Source organism: Heloderma suspectum, chromosome 2 (assembly GCF_057233095.1).
Source record: "Heloderma suspectum isolate Gila_16-S chromosome 2, 16-S_ref, whole genome shotgun sequence".
In the NCBI taxonomy this organism is placed as follows: Eukaryota; Metazoa; Chordata; class Lepidosauria; order Squamata; family Helodermatidae; genus Heloderma; species Heloderma suspectum.
The window spans coordinates 374,276,271-374,294,871 of NC_139459.1; the positions used below are offsets into that span (position 1 = coordinate 374,276,271).

Consider the following 18,601-nt stretch of genomic DNA (forward strand, 5'->3'; position numbering starts at 1 on the left):
GGTGCCACCACTGAAAAGCCCTCTCCTGAGTAGCCGCCTGCCGCGGTTCATCCCTTGCAAGTGCGAATTCACGTATATGCTGATGGGATGGGGGCTGGGGGGACTGACCAAGAAAGAGCTCTTGGGGTTCAGCTGGACAGCTTGATGAAACGGTTTGCTTGGGAAAGGGCAAACCCCATTAGGAAAGGAATACAAAAAACCCCGAATGAAGCTGAATGGTGGGTATGAAGGAGGGGGATCCCAGCCACCGGGACCGGCCGAAGCCTCCCTGCAAAGGAGGGCCGCTCAGGACCCCATCGCGGGATCCTGGCTGTCCTTCCAGAAGTAGGACTGGCCAAACCCGGCCTTTCAGTCCCCCAGCATACCCAGTAGCCACCCTCCTAAGCCAAGAGACGCTGAAATTTGCACTGAGGTTATGCAGAGAGATCACACCAACTAAACGTTGGATTCAGATCTGACAAAAGGGGTAGCGGGAAAGGGAAGAATGGAGGTAGCACATTACACAAGAATGTAGAAAGCCCAATCACTTAACTATAAACAGAGGGCTTCCTGAACACACACCCAAGCAAAATAATAAATCTACCTGGCCTCTCCTTCCGTACCTAAGTATGGATCTCCCCAAATAGCAACCAGCCATCTGCAGGTCCAGGATAACCAGGATGAAGGGGGGCCCCATGCCTCAGCCTTAGCCCTCTTTTAAAGCCCAGCCCTGGCAACCCAGGGCAGATTTCCTTGAGCCGGGCACCAGCTCAGCCCCTGGGTGGGCTGCCCTGGCCCGCAAGCAGCTGGAACCCCCCACCTGCACCAGCTGTGGTCCCTCCCCAGTTAGCTGGGGCCGCGCCTGGCCTTGCGCAGAGGGCCGAGGCGCCTCTAGATGACACACCATCCGGGTGGTTACATCAGACGTGACCGCCTGGCCTGATCTTATGGAGGAAAACAGGCCGTCATTCTTGCCAGTGGGAGATTTAGGACGGATTGCCCTCACAATGAAGCTCTTTCCACACTCCAAGCATTTCTAGTTTCTCCCCTGTGTAACTTTGATGGGCACCTGCTCTGGGGGGAGCCCCTCCCCCTCACCCAATTCCCTTCCTCTCAAGGAATCGGGTTCAGCCCACTGAACCCTTGAAGGCCAAGCAGCTGGAAGGGCTCTTAAAGCGAAGAAGGCAACCGGGGCAACCATAGGAAAGAAGAGCTGGACTGGGCCAGAGTGGGTTGTGCTTCCTGGGAGGGGCCTGGAAGAGGCTCAGGGCAACAGCCGCTGCTCCTGGCCTGAGGAGGGAGAGGCCACAGCCTGAGAGAGAGCTCGGTACACAGGAGTCTTGGTTTGAAGACAACTTTGAAGTTTGTTTGGACGCAGAGTCTGTGTGAGTCTGTAGGGTGCAGTCCACCAACCTTGAAACATCCTGGTGCCCTCTAGCTGTTTTACACGACAAGCCCCTTAAATCCCAGCCAGCAAGGCCCATGGTCAGGAATCAAGGGAGCTAGCTGTAATACAAAATCTCTGGAGAGCACCAAGTTTCCTGCCTTTTGCATCAGATGGTTATATGGGGTTCTGAGTTTTTCCTCCCCTGGCGATCCCAGGTGGAAGCTGGCAGCGAAGGCTTTGTTCTGGCTTTGCTTATGATGCTTTAGTTTCCCTCCAAGGAGCAGGAAATCCCACCCAGACAGATCTCCTACAAAATGGGCAATGAAAGCGAAAACAAGATGTTTCGGGAGTTTGGTGGGTCCTCCGATGAGTCAGTTCCCATGGCCAATGGCCATGCAGACTCAGTGTCATTTCAGGTGCAAAGAAACCATAATCTCTGGATTTTAGGAAAGTCCGTTTTAATAAACTCAAAACAATGATAAGTAAGGTCCCATGGCAAGCGACACTAACGAGAAAAGGAGTCCAAGATGGGTGGGAGTTTTTAAAAAAGGAAATTCTCAAGGCACAATTACAAACAATTCCAACAAGAAGAAAAGGCGGAAGACAACAGGAGAAGCCAATGTGGCTTCACAAGAAGCTTAGAGATGACCTGGAAACAAAAAAGCACACATATAGGAAGTGGAAGGAAGGCCAAGCAACAAAGGAACAGTACAGGCAGGTAGCACAGAATTGCAGGGATGGCGTCAGGAAGGTTAAAGCTGAGAACAAGCTGAGGTTAGCGAGGGAGGCTAAAAGCAACAAAAAGGCTTTCTTCAGGTACATGCATAGTAAAAGACAGAGGAATGAAATGGTGGTTCAACTATTAAATAAGGATGGCAAAGTGATAACAGATGACAAAGAAAAGGCAGAGTTGCTCAGTTCCTACTTTGGCTCAGTCTTCTCCCAAAAGAAGGTTTATGATCCCCCTGGCAAAGGCGAAGTAAAGGCTGAAGGGGCAGGATCGCAGCTTGAGATCGATAAGAATATGGTCAAGGAACACCTAAATACTTTGAATGAGTTCAAATCTCCAGGGCCAGATGAACTGCATCCTAGAGTAATTAAGGAACTGGCAGAAGAACTCTCAGAACCACTATTATCTTTTTAAAAAATATTTTATCTTTATAAGCACTACCAGAATTACCAACAACCTACTCAATACCTCAGTTCTCATCCACACAATATTTTAGTGAGGATACCACAACAACAGAAAAAGAAAAAAAAAGGAGAAAAGGAAAAATAAAGGAGAGGAAAAAAGGAGGTCAAGAAAAAAGAAACCAGTTCTCCCCCCCCCCAACTACGAATTAAATTTAAACTCCAACATCTCCCAGGCTCCAATAATATTCTATTTTTTTAAAAAGAAAAAAACCACATCTATTATACAATCTTACAATTTAGTAGTACAATCTTTTATATCAGCACCACAGTTCTACACTTCATTCCCAAAAGCCTGAATATTAGAAATAATAATAGTCAAAGAGAGACTGTAGTATTGTATAGTAATAAAACTTAAGATAAATCTTCAACCATCAATATTTTTTATTCTAGATATTTTGTCTATTTTAAAATATAAAATAGGAGAGTCATAAAAAGACAGAGAAAAAATAATAACAATAAAATGCATAAAAGTAAACAAATATATATAAAAACATGTCTTCTGAGTTAGCCTAGATCATGAAAGCTACACACAAACCGTTAACGGTACTTGTTTAGAAATTCCAATTCATGGAGTTATGACAGAGTTCTCAGACATTTTAAGATTCAACCAAGCCTCTGCCATTTCATGATTCGTGAACTTCATCTGATCTTCAGAGAACCACTGTCTATTATCTTTGAGAAATCATGGAGGACAGGTGACATGCCAGATAACTGGAGGAGGGATAATGTTGTCCCTATCTTCAAAAAGGGCAAAAAGGAGGAACCTGGGAACTACAGACCAGTCAGTCTGACATCAATCCCTGGGAACATTCTGGAGCAGATGATCGAGCAATCCATCTGGAAGCACCTTGAAAACAATGCAGGGATTACTCAAAGCCAACATGGATTTGTCAAGAACAAATCCTGCCAGACTAATCTGATCACATTTTTTGATCAGGACACCTCCCTTGTGGACTGTGGGAATGCTGTGAACATAATGTACCTCGACTTCAGCAAAGCTTTCGACAAAGTGCCCCATGATCTCCTGATGAGCAAACTAGCTCAAAGTGGGCTAGATGAAACAACGATCCGGTGGATCCACAGTTGGCTACAGAATCGGACTCAAAGAGTGCTTCTTAATGGGATCTTCTCAAACTGGGGAGAGGTAATGAGCGGGGTACCGCAGGGGTGAGTCCTGGGCCTAGTGCTCTTCAACATTTTTATGAATGACTTGGAGGAGGAGGTGCAGGGAATGCTGATCAAATTTGCTGATGACAAAAAAATTGGGAGGGATAGCTAGTACCCTGGAAGACAGAAACAGAATTCAAAGTGATCTTGATAGGCTGGAGTGCTGGGCAGAAAACAAGAGAATGACATTTAACAGGAATAAATGCCAAGTTCTGCACCTAGGAAAAAGAAACCAAATGCACAGTTACAAGATGGGCGATACTTGGCTCAACAATACTACAAGTGAGACAGATCTTGGAACTGTTGTAGATACAAGCTGAATATGAGCCAACAGGGTGATGTGGCTGCAACAAAGGCAAATACTCTTTTGGGTTGCATTTATAGACATCAAGTGGGCTTTAGGAAGCATTAGTAACAACAAAGCTAGCGGAGATGACAGTATTCCAGCTGAGCTATTTAAAATCCTAAAAGATGATGCTGTTAAAGTGCTGCATTCAATATGCCAACAAATTTGGAACACTTCAACAATGGCCGCAAGACTGGAAAAGGTCAGTTTACATTCCAATTCCAAAGAAGGGCAGTGCCAAAGAGTGTTCAAACTACCTCACAATTGCGCTCATTTCACATGCCAGCAAGGTGATGCTCAAAATCCTGAAAGCTAGGCTTCAGCAGTATGCGAACCGAGAACTACCGGACGTACAAGCTGGGTTTCGAAGAGGCAGAGGAACTAGAGATCAAATCGCCAACATTCGCTGCATCATGGAGCAAGCAAGAGAATTCCAGAAAAACGTCTATTTCTGCTTCATTGACTACGCTAAAGCCTTTGATTGTGTGGATCACAACAAACTGTGGCAAATTCTTAAAAGTGATGGGAGTACCAGACCACCTTACCTGTCTTCTGAGAAACCTGTACGAGGGTCAAGAAGCAACAGTAAAAACCAGACATGGAACAACCGAGTGGTTCAAAATTGGGAAAGGAGTACGACAAGGCTGCATATTGTCACCCTGCTTATTTAACTTATATGCAGAGTACATCATGAGAAACGCCGGGTTGGATGAATCACAGGTCGGAATTAAGATTGCCGGGAGAATTAACAACCTCCGATATGCAGACGATACCACCCAAATGGCAGAAAGCGAAGAGGATCTCAAGAGCCTGTTGTTGAGGGTGAAAGAGGAGAGTGCAAAAGCTGGTTTGAAACTCAACATTAAAAAAACTAAGATCATGGCATCCGGCCCCATCACTTCCTGGCATATAGAAGGGGAAGAAATGGAAGCAGTGACAGATTTTACTTTCTTGGGCTCCAAGATCATCGCAGACGGTGACTGTAGCCATGAAATTAAAAGACGCTTGCTCCTTGGGAGGAAAGCTATGGCAAACCTAGACAGCATAGTAAGAAGCAGAGACATCACCTTGCCGACAAAGGTCCGTCTAATCAAAGCTATGGTTTTCCCAGTAGTAATGTACGGCTGTGAGAGCTGGACTATAAGGAAGGCTGAGCGCCGAAGAATTGATGCTTTCGAACTGTGGTGCTGGAGAAGACTCTTACGAGTCCCCTGGACTGCAAGGAGGTCAAATCAGTCCATCCTAAAGGAAATCAACCCTGACTGCTCATTGGAAGGACAGATACTGAAGCTGAAGCTCCAATATTTTGGCCACCTAATGCGAAGAGAAAACTCTCTGGAAAAGACCCTGATGCTGGGAAAGATTGAAGGCAAAAGGAGAAGGGGACAGCAGAGGATGAGATGGCTAGATAGTATCACCGATGCAATGAATATGAACTTGAGCACACTCCGGGAGAGAACGCAGGACAGGAAGGCCTGGTGTGCTATGGTCCATGGGGTCACGAAGAGTCGGACACGACTGGACGACTGAACAACAACAATAGAAGCATAGCTTCCAAATTCTGGGAAGTACTAGTTCCCCTCTACTCAGCACTGGTTAGGCCTCATTTTGAGTACTGTGTCCAGTTCTGGGCACTGCACTTTAAGAAGGATGCAGAGAAGCTGGAGAGGGTTCAGAGGCATGGAATAATGGGCTCAAGTTACAGGAAGCCAGATTCCAGCTGAACATCAGGAAAAACTGACTGTCAGAGCAATACGACAATGGAACCAGTGACCTAGGGTGGTGGTGGGCTCTCCCACACTGGAGGCATTCAAGATGAAGCTGGACAGCCATCTGTCAGGGATTCTTTGACTTGATTCCTGCATTGAGCAGGGGGTTGGACGCGATGGTCTTATAGGTCCCTTCCAACCCTACTATTCTATGATTCTGTTAAGCCTCAGAGGAGTGCAGTGAAATTGCTGTATGAACTCTTTGCTGTTCAGCTATCTCCTCTCCACACCCTTTGACTTTTCAAAGAACAGCAACTCTGAGGCCTACAACACTCTTGATTAAAATGATCAGCCGCTGTGAAACATCTGCCTATTTTGTTATGGATGGTTTATATTGTGTGAGGATTCCGAGGTTATATAAAGGGTGAGCTGACAGAAGCGAGACAAGGCCTGAGGGATCCTGGAAGCAATATCTAGTTAGTGGGATTTGTGTATAGGATTTTAGAAGGGGTAGAATAGGGAGGGAGGTGGGAAGCTGCCTTAGGGGACATGTTTCCCGTGCTCAGCAATGATGTGCAGTGTCCCAGTTTGTGCTTGCTTCCAACTTGCCCTCCCTGCACTGACCCCTTTCCTTGGTCTTTCTGACCCAAATCCAGATAGGGAGGATGGAGGGCCTGGGACCAGCACAGAGGACCTGCTGGTCTTGTAAGAGAACTGGCTGGGTAAGTGTCCAGGAGAGACAGCCTCGTGTCACATTATGATAGCCATTCCACATTTCGTCCATGCTCGTAGGCATCCGCAGGAAGGGACAAAGGGGGGCAACTGACCCCCATAGGGTGAGTTAACCCTTCTGGATGTATTAAGCCTTTGGAGGGTCCTGCCTGTTAGGAATTAATTGCAGCCTCATTAAAAAAAAACACCAATTTAGAAATCCAGAATCTTCCTGTAGCTGGGTCTGGGAAGTGGTGGGTTTAGCAAAAAAACACCAAAAGATGGCAGCAAAGACGATCTTTGTACCTCTGGTCTTGTTAATATTTTCTTCTGAGTTTATAAAAATTACCTTGACAATGTGTGCAGATAAAGTTCGCCGTGATTATGTACCTATTGGAGGAAGGTGTGCAGTGGCTGAGAAAGTGTGGGATGCAGCCTGGCAAAGGAGCCCAGTGTCATTACTCCCATTCTGCAGGGGTGGGGGGGGGTGCGTCTGACGACTCGGCGGTGTAGTCCGTTGTTGCTGGTGTTTTAGGTAAATGCAGATAGAGCTGGAGGTTTGCTTAATGTATTTCTTTGTGGCATTTATATACCGCTGAATATAATAAAATCATTCACTGGTTCACAATATTATTCACAATTGATGTTAGCAGCAGCACAATTTATCAAGGGTTGGAACAGGTTGTTGTGATACCTCTCTCTCTCTCTCTCTCTCTTTTATATTGAATTTTCAGTTGTATTTTTGTGGTTTTAATTTTGTGAACCACCCAGAGAGCTTTGTCTATTGGGCGGTATAAAAACAAAATAATAAATAAACAAACAAATAAATGTCTATACTGCCCAATAGCTGAAGCTCTCTGGCTGGGTCACAAAAATTACAGCTACAGTGTGCAACATAAAACAATATAAAACATAAAAGCTTACAACCACAGTATAACAATACAAACAAAATAAAACCTAGCAGCAGTGCAGAGATTTAAAATACAGATTTAAAACACCAGAGCTAAAAGATTAAGAAGCTAAAATGCTAAAATACTGGGAGAATAAGAGAACCTGCCAGTTTTAACTCTTGCAGGGGGCCAAGTGGGACTTCTCCCCATCTCTCTCTTAGCATTGGCCTTGGAGCTTAAAAACAAGGAGAAATGAAAAATGGAGAAATGCTTGGTGCCTATAGAAACAAGTTTAGTATGGCTCTTTTATGTACTCTACATTTTGTGTATGGCTGCATAGTTAAAAAAACAAAACGCTGTTAGCACCAAGGAGCAGGTCTACCATTTCTGGCGACTGAACAGAGAGAAGGCCTGGGCATGAAGTCTACCAAGACAGATCGATCCGGCCTCGGAGAAATTTGTGCGCCAGGCCTATCCCTGTTGTTTCTCACTGAGCGGACCTGGTGCACAAGCAATGCCCTCCCACCGCTGAAACCCTCAGTAGATTCAGGGCCCTTCACCAGGTTGATTTATTTGTACAATCCATGAGAAAACACTAATTTCTGTGGACCTACCTGGCACACTGCCCAAGCGCCATGGTGGGAGAAAAAGAGGAGGGGAGGCACGTGTACAGGAAAAAACAAAGAGAAATGGAGAAATCCTTGATGCCTATTGAAAAAAGTTTAGCACGGTTCTTTTATGTTGGCCCAACGCGTTTCGGAAATGCTGATTTCCTTCTTGGGGGGCTACAATAAAAATATATACAGACAACATCTTAGTAATTTTATGTTAGGCCAGGACATATAAAAACATCTCAAACACACCTAAACTAAATGATTACTATAAAATTATATAATTGTAACAGCCATTTTTAACCTATACACAATACTTCTGACATTCATATAAAAATCAAGAAACCATTACTTTTACACATATTCAAACCGACAAGGCAAAAAGTAAGAACAACAAAGTACAAAGATCTGTTATTGTCTGTATACATAAAAAACTTCAAATGAGACCTCAGGATTACTCTAACTGCAATAATTATCATGTTAAAAAAATAACACATCAATACTGGTTTATAATATTAAAGAGCCTTCTTCCCATGAAAACAGACCGCTGACTTGTCTACCTTCTTCTTCATGAAGTAAATTTGTAGTAATGAAAGAGTACCATTGTAAATAGCTCTCCAAAATGGCATACGTAAAGCATGTTCTTGAAAGAGAGAATTTTTAATAGAAAACACCTAAACTGTAATTCCCTTATATGATGCCACCATTTCATGTTCAGACAAATTTAAGTCCTCACATCATTTTTTTAAAAACTTAATTTTTATTCTACTTTTTATCTTTATAAATGAAATAAACATAAACACCATCTATAATTTTCCGCATTACAGTATTCTTGAGGACGCAGCAATAACCAAAAAAACAAAAAAGAAAATGTAAGGAAAGAGAAGGAAAATGGTGAAAGAACAGAAAAACAAAAGGAACAAGAAAAGGTATTTTTAAAAAAAGTTACATAAAAGGGTTACATGTAGACTCCCTTACACATAAACTTCAAGTATCACTCTACTTAAAAGATTATACCATCGCCAATATTACAATTCAGTACAGCCTAGGTAATCCATCTTATTTCAGTAACATATCCTCAGATTTATAGCAAGGAAACAGGCATACAATTCTTTTCCCCTCGCCATAAAATGTTTTTCAACTAACATATAATGGTAAAGCTAAAATCAACCAACCAGGAATATTACTAATCATAGTCTTAAAATAATAATAATGATACTTGTAATAATTAAAAGAAAAAGAAGGAAATTATTAAGGATAAAAGAAAAAAAAGCAACAACAATCACTAGTATATGTTATACTATCTATATTTTAGATAGTATAATTTCTAAATATATATATGAGTGTGTACATTGCTATACACCCACAAACCAGAATTTGATATACAGTATATCATGTCTATTATAAGAAAAAGGAGTTAAAAGAAAATGGAAGGAAAAAAAACGGATATATGCAAACAATCATCTCTGGCATACTGCCCGGATCTTGTAACCCAAACAGACCGACAAGCGATAATTGTTCATACAGTCAGGGCCAGAAATACTGGAACAAGGATAACTGTTTTGGCAGTTGGCCTCTGTACACCACCACATTGAAGGTGAAAGGAAACACACCCAGATGGGAGCGAAGTCAGGACTTTCAGCTGTAATTCAAGGGGGTTGACAAAAGTGGGGCACTAACCATTCAGGAAGGACAGCCAGTGGCATACACCCCCCCCCCCATCGTTGGTGGCTCATAAGTAATGGAACGAATGGCTGGCAAGCAGCTGCGTGGCCAGGTGCGGCCTGTTTCCTGGGTGCCCCATGACCAGTCAAGCAGATAAAAGGCCTGGAGGCGGTTGTGAGTGTTACATTTGCATCTGGTAGCTGTTCACTGGAACTCCCAACATGAGGTCCAAAGAGGTGTCCATGCAAGTGAAGGAGGCCATCATTAGGCTGAGGAAACAACATAAACCCATCAGAGAGATCGCAAAAACAGTGGGAGTGGCCAATATAAGTTTGGAACATCCTGAAAAAGAAGGAATTAACTGGCAAGCTCAGCAACAGCAAAAGGCCTGGGACACCACGGAAGACAACTCAAGTGGATGACTGCAGAATTCTGCTCATGGTGAAGAGGAACCCTTTCACAATATCTAGCCAGGTCAAGAACGCTCTTACGGAGGTAGGCATGTCACTGTCAACATCTACAGTCAAGAGACGGCTTTATGAATGTAAATACAGAGGCTTCACAACAAGGTGCAAACCACTGATAACGCTCAAGAACAGAAAGGCCAGATTAGCCTTTGCCAGCAAACACCTAAAAAAGCCTGCCCAGTTCTGGAATAAGATTCTTTGGACTGGTGAAACCAAGATTAACTTGTACCAGAATGATGGGAAGAGAAAAGTATGGAGAAGGAAAGGAACAGCTCATGATCCAAAGCATACCACATCATCTGTCAAACATGGTGGAGGCAGGGTTATGGCATGGGCATGTATGGCTGCCAATGGAACCAGGTCACTGGTGTTTACTGATGACCTGACTGCTGATAAAAGCAGCAGGATGAATTCTGAAGTGTATAGGGCTACACTTTCTGTTCAGATTCAACTGAATGCTGCCAAACTGACAGGACGCCACTTCATATTGAAGATGGATAATGATCCTAAACATTCAGCAAAAGCTACTCAAGAGTTTCTCCAGGCAAAGAAGTGGGATGTTCTTCAATGGCGAAGTCAGTCACCTGATCTCAACCCAATAGAGCATGCTTTTCACTTACTAAAGACAAGACTGAAGGCAGAAAGACCCACAAACAAGCAGCAGCTGAAGGCAGCTGCAGTAAAGGTCTGGCAAAGCATCTCGAGGGAGGAAACTCAGCATTTGGTCATGTCCATGGGTTCCAGACTTCAGGCAGTCATTGACTGCAAAGGATTTTCATCCAGGTATTAAAGGCGATCCTTAAGTTTGAAATGATGTTGGTTTGTTCCATTACTAATGAGCCACCAACGATGGGTGTGTGTGTATGCCATTGAGGCTGTACTTCCTGAATGGTTAGTGCCCTACTTTTGTCAAACCCCTTGAATTACAGCTGAAAGTCCTGACTTCGCTCCCATCTGGGTGTGTTTCCTTTCACCTTCAATGTGGTGGTGTACAGAGGCCAACTGCCAAAACAGTTATCCTTGTTCCAATATTTCTGGCCCTGACTGTACATTCCCTGCTCATGGGGCTAAAGATGTCTCCCGTGCTTTACCAACAAGCCAAGCTTCCGCCATTTCATGATTTAAAAACTTTTTCATCTGGCCTTCAAAGAGAATGCAAAATGTGGCAGGGCATTTTATGTGATATTGTAAATTCATTTGTCTTGCCTGGTTTCTCGCCTTAGTGAATTGCCTTCTTTTATCAGCCATTTCTTTAGCGTAATCTGGAAATAGCATAACTTTATCTCGTTTTGGCCCCCAAAGATCTCCCCCCTCTCTTGCCAAGTGCAGAATGTAATGTTTTATAGAAGCTCTTGCAAACTGAACTATAACAGTAACAGCAGTCCCTTTAACACTATGCACCGGGCTTGGAACACAAAATGCATGCTCAATGTCAAGGGAAATAATCAGATGGCAAAGCGAGTAGTTCATGCAGGAATTTATCCAAGAATTTAAACAGGCTTACATCAGTGGGTGGTTCTTTGATGCCAATAATGCGTAGGTTTGCTCTTCGAGTGAATGCTTCCAGTTGAGAGATTCTAGTAGACAGGATATTATTAGCTTGCATTGTAATTTCTTGAGTCGACACCCAAGCTTGCAGGTCACTAACTTTCGCCTCCGTCTCTTGCAGAGAAGTATTAATTAGGTCTACAGCCACTTGAAGAGCGGTAATGGAATCTTGGATTGTATCCAATCTCAGCCTGTTCTGACAGTTGAAAAGACAATGTTTTTATCAAAGCAAGCAGCTCCTCTATATTTCCACCATTTCTAGGAGCCTTTGCCAAGGGAGGTGTGTGTGTGTGTGGGGGGGGGGGGTCGGCAGTGGTCCCGTTCCTTTTTTCCTTCCCCTTGATGTTGCCATCCTTCTCCTTAGGCACATTTTGCAGGTCCTCAAATATTGTTGGTATTCTCTAATCCATAAACAGTAAAAAAAAAAAAAAAAAAACAACATTTGGAACTTGTCAGCCCTGTGTTCTCCTAATTAGATGGGAGTTTCAAAACAGCTTTGAGTAGGTGTCTTTGCTCCAGAAAACTAACCTTGGAGTCCAGCCGTTCTGCTGCTCCGCAAAATGAGCTACTCTTCCAAGATTTCATCCAGATGGTGCTCTTGCTTCCCCTTTTAGTTCCAGGGGAAGATAAAAAGGTTTTTCAACCTTTAAAAGCTGTTTGAGATGCCAGGATGACATTGGCTCTGACCGGAAGTCCAGTCCTCACATCATCTTATTTTGCAGAAATACTTTTCTTACAACAGGCATTTGTTCTCCTTTGAAAATCTATTGTTCTTCAAAATTGCCTTAGACGGTTAAGAAACTTTGTTGGAATGACCAGGAAGACAAATAGGAAAGGGAATATCCATATTAGAAAATTGTTTTCATATACAGCCTAGCTACACTTTACTCTCTTGCTTCTTGTTGCAAATGCAAACAAATCGTGCTCACCCCAAAACGTTATAATCTTATACGAGCCATAGTCCTCCCAAGAACGTTACTTGCTTAACACCCACAAACTCACCTTATCTTGTAGTCAATATACTAAGACAGACAAACGTCATCCATTTGTATTAGCAGAAAGGCTCCCGTGGGCAGATCCACATAAATTAGTCTTTTCTCATGGATTGTACAAATAAATCAGCCTGGTGAAGGGCCCTGAGTGTACTGTGTGTTACCTGTAGAGTGCTGCCTAGCAGTGGGCTGCAAGCTGAGCAGGTCACACACACCCCATATTAACCCAAAGGGTCACTGCAGGGGTGGAGGGAGTTATGGAAAGAACCGAGGGTTTCAGCGGTGGGAGGGCATTGCCTGTGCACCAGGTCCATTCAGTGAGAAACAACAGAGGGGCAGGCCTGGCGCACAAATTTATCCGAGGCTGGATCGATCTGTCTTGGTACACTTCGTGCCCAGGCTTCTCGCTGTTCAGTCGCCAGAAATGGTAGACCTGCTCCTTGGTGCTGTCAGGGTTTTTAAAAAAAACAACTATGCAGCCATGCACAAAATGTACAGTACAAGGAAAGTTATGCAAGTCCAAAAGCACAGTGCTGTTGTTCAAAATTCAAGCCATGCAAAAGTTGTATTGTTAGTGGATGTTAACGTGGCTGATAAGAACGTGAAAAGTGAAGCGAGTAGTCCAGGCTCCTCCAAAATCCTAAACCCTGATCAAGCAGATTCATTTCTCCTTCCACTGGTACAGATACTCCCCACAGACTCTAATTCTAATCAAAATACACAAGTATCATTGAGGAATCAATTCGGATATGCAGAGTAGGAAAGAAAAAGGTTGCCTGAGGAGGTCTTTGTGAGGGAGATCTCTGTTTGCACCACGTCCTCTGGAGTAAAATGTGGGGAGGGGGAGGTCTCTCATGCTCTTTTCTGCCTATCCATCTTCCCCATAGGTTTTTTTTTTACTCAATTTTTTAAGTGTGAATTTTAACCAAACCAAAAAAAACAAACAAGAAACATAAAAAACCAAAAGATTTTAAAAGTATAACAACATATTCTAAAACCCTCAGTTTCAAATATTACAATATTCTAAGGAGAAAAAAGAGGAAAAAATAGGTTACACATAAACTTCAGTAAATGCAGACCAGATATCCAAATATAAGTCCATTTGCAAGTTACAGCTATATACCGCTCTTTCAAATGTTGCTAGCATTGTTAAGTCTTCGATCCACTGCATTACAGGTGGTGAGCTTTTATCCTTCCAGTATCATCATATCGGTCTTTTGGCAACCACAAGGGCATGAAAGATCCATTTACGCTGACCATGTGTCACCTTCCAAACAACAGGTAAGTAATTTAAGAGAACATTTACATCAGTAAATATAAAAGAGCTTTCCAATACAAAATTTGTCCATATAACAACTTCCTCCCAAAAGGAGGCAACTATTGGCCACTTCCAAAACATATGGATGAGAGAAGCATTGACTATATTACTCCTCCAATGATTAGCCGAATTGACAAGCCTCTATTAAAGAGACGTTGTGGCGCCCAATAGACCTGAAAAAAAAGTTTTTGCTGAGTAAGACGTAACCGAAGATCCATAGGGATATCCGATACAGATGCCAAAACAGCGGTCCACTGATTAAACAAAATTGGACATTCCAATTCCCTATTCCATTCCTGCTGTAAACCACATGTATCCTATTTGTTCATTGATAATACGGATTTATAAACATGAGTTTATAACCATAGCTTAATGACCCACACACCTTTTCTCCGGCAGGCGGTGATTAGAATCTGAGCAGCCCTCCCCCTCCCCCCACCCCGGTCATCATGCCAGCTGTTCCATTCAGTTTGGGACTCCTCTTCCCCCAAAGCACAAGGTGAGCTAGAGGAGACCCACCAGATCCCAGAAGGGAGAAACCGGAGCATCTGATCCGTTTGTGAGAGGAGACACCACTTTCTACTGTGAGGGAGGAGCCAGTCTTACCATCTATTTGTAAGATTGGTAAGATTTTGTCTTTGAATCGCTCCCTTCGTTCAAACTGTATTTATGTTGTATTGTTACCTTTTCACAGAAATATTTTTTAAAATCTGGGCAAACTCCAAATGAATCAGGTAAAACCAGATGTGAACAATCAGGATTTTCAAAGCTGTTTGAAACATACAATGAAGGGGCTAAGCAAAGTTATCATGGGAGGCAGTTCAACACTGTTGGGGCCACCACCAAGAAGGTCCTGCCTTGTTCCCTCCAACTTGATGGATAGTGCTGGTGGGCCCATGAGTAGGATTTCAAACTTAAGGACTCGGAAAGCTTGTGTGGGTGCAGTCAGCCCTTCAAACTCATTCTCCCAAATGTGTTCTCTGATGTAAAATATGAGTTGGATTTGGACTGAAACTCATTCCATACTACAATCACTTCTATGGGTGCTCCCAGGTATGAGTTATTTTGGGAGAAGTGACATTGATTTTCCATATTCCACGCAATAATGTGGTTTATCCCATATGAATTCTTTGGTGCGAAATCAGGTTTATACTCACATGGAAACTTACGTACTTCAAGCATGTCTATCATTTCATATCATTATATCATTTTGACAGAGGCATGTGGTCACACTGAAGCTTTTTCCACTCTCCAAGCATTTATATGGCTTCTCCCATGAGTTCTTTGATGTCTTCTGAGGTTTCTGCTAAAAATGAAGCTCTTTCCCCATTCTGCACACTGATATGGTTTTTCCCCCATGTTTCTTTCTCAGATGAGTTTTAAGGGTTGAATTATGTCAGAATCTTTTTCCACAACCCAGGTATTTACACTGGTCTCCCATGTGTGAATCCTTTGATGAGAAGTGAGCCTTTTCTTGTGACTGAAGCACTTACCACACTCTACACATTCATATGGTTTCTCCCCTGTGTGAGTTCTTTGACGTCTATTGAGGACACTGCTTGCACTGAATCTCCTTCCACGCTCTAAACATTCATATCGTCTCTCTCCTGTGTGAACTCTTTGATGAGAAGTGAGGCTTGAGCTTTTTCTGAAGCTCTTTCCACACTCTGCACATGAATATGGTTTCTCCCCTGTGTGAATTCTTTGATGAGAAGTGAGATGTGCTTTCTGAATGAAGCGTTTTCCACACTCCGCACATGTATATGGTTTCTCCCCTGTGTGAATTCTTTGATGAGAAATGAGGCTTGTGCTCACACGGAAGCACTTTCCACACTCTGGACATTCATATGGTTTCTCCCCTGTGTGAATTAATTGATGGGAAGTAAGGTATGCCCTTCTGTTGAAGCACTTTCCACACGCTACACATTCATATGGTTTCTCAGCTGTGTGAATTCTTTGATGAGAAGTGAGGTCACTGCTTCTTTTGAAGCTCTTTCCACACTCTGCACATTTATATGGTTTCTCCCGTGTGAATTCTTTGATGACAAGTGAGGTGTCCTTTCTGACTGAAGTTCAGTCCACACTCTGCACATTCATATGGTTTCTCCCCTGTGTGAATTCTTTGATGAGAAGCTAGGCTTGTGCTCACACTGAATTATGTCAGAATCTTTTTCTGACATAATTCAGGTCTCCCCTGTGTGAATCCTTTGATGAGAAGTGAGCCTTTTCTTGTGACTGAAGCGCTTTCCACAGTTCACACATTCATATGGTTTCTCCCCTGTGTGAATTCTTTGATGAGAAGTGAGGTGTCCTTTCTGACTGAAGTGCAGTCCACACTCTGCACATTCATATGGTTTCTCCCCTGTGTGAATTCTTTGATGAGAAGTGAGGTACGCTTTCTGACTGAAGTGCAGTCCACACTCTGCACATTCGTATGGTTTCTCTCCTGTGTGAATTCTGTGATGAGAAGTGAGTTCAGTGCTCCTTTTGAAGCTCTTTCCACACTCTGCACACTTATATGGTTTCTCTGGTGTGTGAATTCTTTGATGAGAAGTGAGTTCACTGCTCGTTTTGAAGCTCTTTCCACACTCTGCGCACTGATATGGTTTCTCTCCTGTGTGAATTCTGTGATGAGAAGTGAGTTCAGTGCTCCTTTTGAAGCTCTTTCCACACTCTGCGCACTGATATGGTTTCTGCGGTGTGTGAATTCTTTGATGAGAAGTGAGGTCTGCACTTGTTCTGAAGCTCTTTCCACACTCCGCACATTTATACGGTTTCTCCCCTGTGTGAATTCTTTGATGACAAGTGAGGTGTGCTTTCCTACTGAAGTGCAGTCCACACTCCGCACATTCATATGGTTTCTCCCCTGTGTGAATTCTTTGATGAGAAGCTAGATTTGTGCTCACACTGAAGCACTTTCCACAGTCCAAGCATTTATACGGTTTCTCCCTTGAGTGGGTTCTCCCTTGATGAGAGGCGAGATTTCTCTTCTGACTGAAGCACTTCCCACACTCTGCACATTCATATGGTTTCTCCGCTGTGTGAATTGTTTGATGAGAAATTAGGTTTATGCTTCTTTTAAAGCTCTTTCCACACTCTACACATTTATATGGTTTCTCCCATGTGTGAATTCTTTCATGAGAAGTGAGGTGTGCTTTCTTCCTGAAGCGTTTTCCACACTCTGCACATTCATATGGTTTCTCTCCTGTGTGAATTCTGTGATGAAACATGAGTTCAGGGCTTCTTTTGAAGCTCTTTCCACACTCTGCACATTCATATAGTTTCTCCCCTGTGTGGATTCTTTGATGACAAGTGAGGTTTGCCTTCTCACTGAAGCACATTCCACACTCTGCACATTCGTATGGTTTCTCTCCTGTGTGAATTCTGTGATGAGAAGTGAGTTCACTGGTTCTTTTGAAGCTCTTTCCACACTCCGCACACTTATATGGTTTTTCCCCTGTGTGAATTCTTTGATGAAAAGTGAGGTACGCTTTCTGACTGAAGTGCAGTCCACACTCTGCACATTCATATGGTTTCTCCCCTGTGTGAATTCTTTGATGAGAAGTGAGGTACGCTTTCTGACTGAAGCACATTCCACACTCTGCACATTCATATGGTTTCTCTCCTGTGTGAATTCTTTGATGAGAAGTGAGGTGTCCTTGCTGAGTGAAGCACATTCCACACTCTGCACATTCGTATGGTTTCTCTCCTGTGTGAATTCTGTGATGAGAAGTGAGTTCAGTGCTCCTTTTGAAGCTCTTTCCACACTCTGCGCACTTATATGGTTTCTCTCCTGTGTGAATTCTGTGATGAGAAGTGAGTTCAGTGCTGCTTTTGAAGCTCTTTCCACACTCTGCACACTTATATGGTTTCTCTCCTGTGTGAATTCTGTGATGAGAAGTGAGTTCAGTGCTGCTTTTGAAGCTCTTTCCACACTCTGCACACTTATATGGTTTCTCTCCTGTGTGAATTCTATGATGTCTACCGAGGTTTGTTCTCATATTGCATCTCTTTCCACACTCCAAGCATTTATACAATTTGTCACTGCCCTGAAAAGCGGAAAATTTATTCCTTATCTTCCGATAAGTTTTTATTGCTCCAGTTTTTATTCTCTCACATTCTATTTGTTTACATCCGTCTCTATCTGGTGGCTCTTCACATGGGTCTCCCTCACTCTCAGCTTCCCATTCATCACCTCCTGCAACGAAGATGGGAAACTGGTAAGAGTTAGAAAGAGAACCTCAAATCACTGAACATCCTCAATGAATCCTTGTGATAAAGTGAGGAACTGAAAAGACCCGGACAGGAGGCAGGTCTTACCATGCATTTCGCATCCTGTCTTGACTGGCATTAACTGACAGCAGCTGTGATACAGAACGTGAACCCGGCGCCCGTTCAGACATGGAGCTCATAGGTTCACAGGTTCAGATATGAAGCGTAAGGTCAGCCAGTGTGGGGTAGCAGTTATAGTGTTGGACTGGGCCGTGGGAGCTCTGGGTTCTAGTTCCCTGTCAGCCATGAAGCTCACTGGGTGACTTTAGGTCAGTCACTGACCCTCCGCCTAAGCTCATTCCCAGCTTTGTTGTGAGGATAAAATGGAGAGGAGGAAGACCATGT

General features: G+C 43.3%; 3 protein-coding genes and 1 pseudogene across 4 annotated transcripts in view; 1 reads left to right on the forward strand and 3 right to left on the reverse strand.

Annotated features, from left to right (window-relative positions):
• LOC146356171 (uncharacterized) overlaps positions 1-18,601 on the forward strand; it is a 277,120-nt gene that overhangs the window by 92,408 nt on the left and 166,111 nt on the right. The gene's annotated exons all lie outside the window — the stretch shown is intronic.
• LOC146356176 (uncharacterized) lies at positions 710-16,136 on the reverse strand (annotated as a pseudogene). The gene has a single exon (XR_014788302.1). The product of XR_014788302.1 is annotated as an uncharacterized LOC146356176 (transcript).
• Positions 710-18,601, reverse strand: part of LOC146356175 (uncharacterized) — a 94,546-nt gene continuing 76,654 nt past the window's right edge. Inside the window, exon 9 of the mRNA XM_084831867.1 lies at positions 710-12,475. The gene's annotated coding sequence lies outside the window, so the exon portion shown is untranslated. The remainder of the gene's footprint in view (positions 12,476-18,601) is intronic.
• LOC146356177 (uncharacterized) overlaps positions 15,936-18,601 on the reverse strand; it is a 31,808-nt gene continuing 29,142 nt past the window's right edge. The window contains exon 14 of the mRNA XM_084838295.1: positions 15,936-18,182. Within this exon, the coding sequence (XP_084694421.1) occupies positions 16,168-18,182 (2,015 nt within the window). The 3' untranslated portion in view covers positions 15,936-16,167. The remainder of the gene's footprint in view (positions 18,183-18,601) is intronic.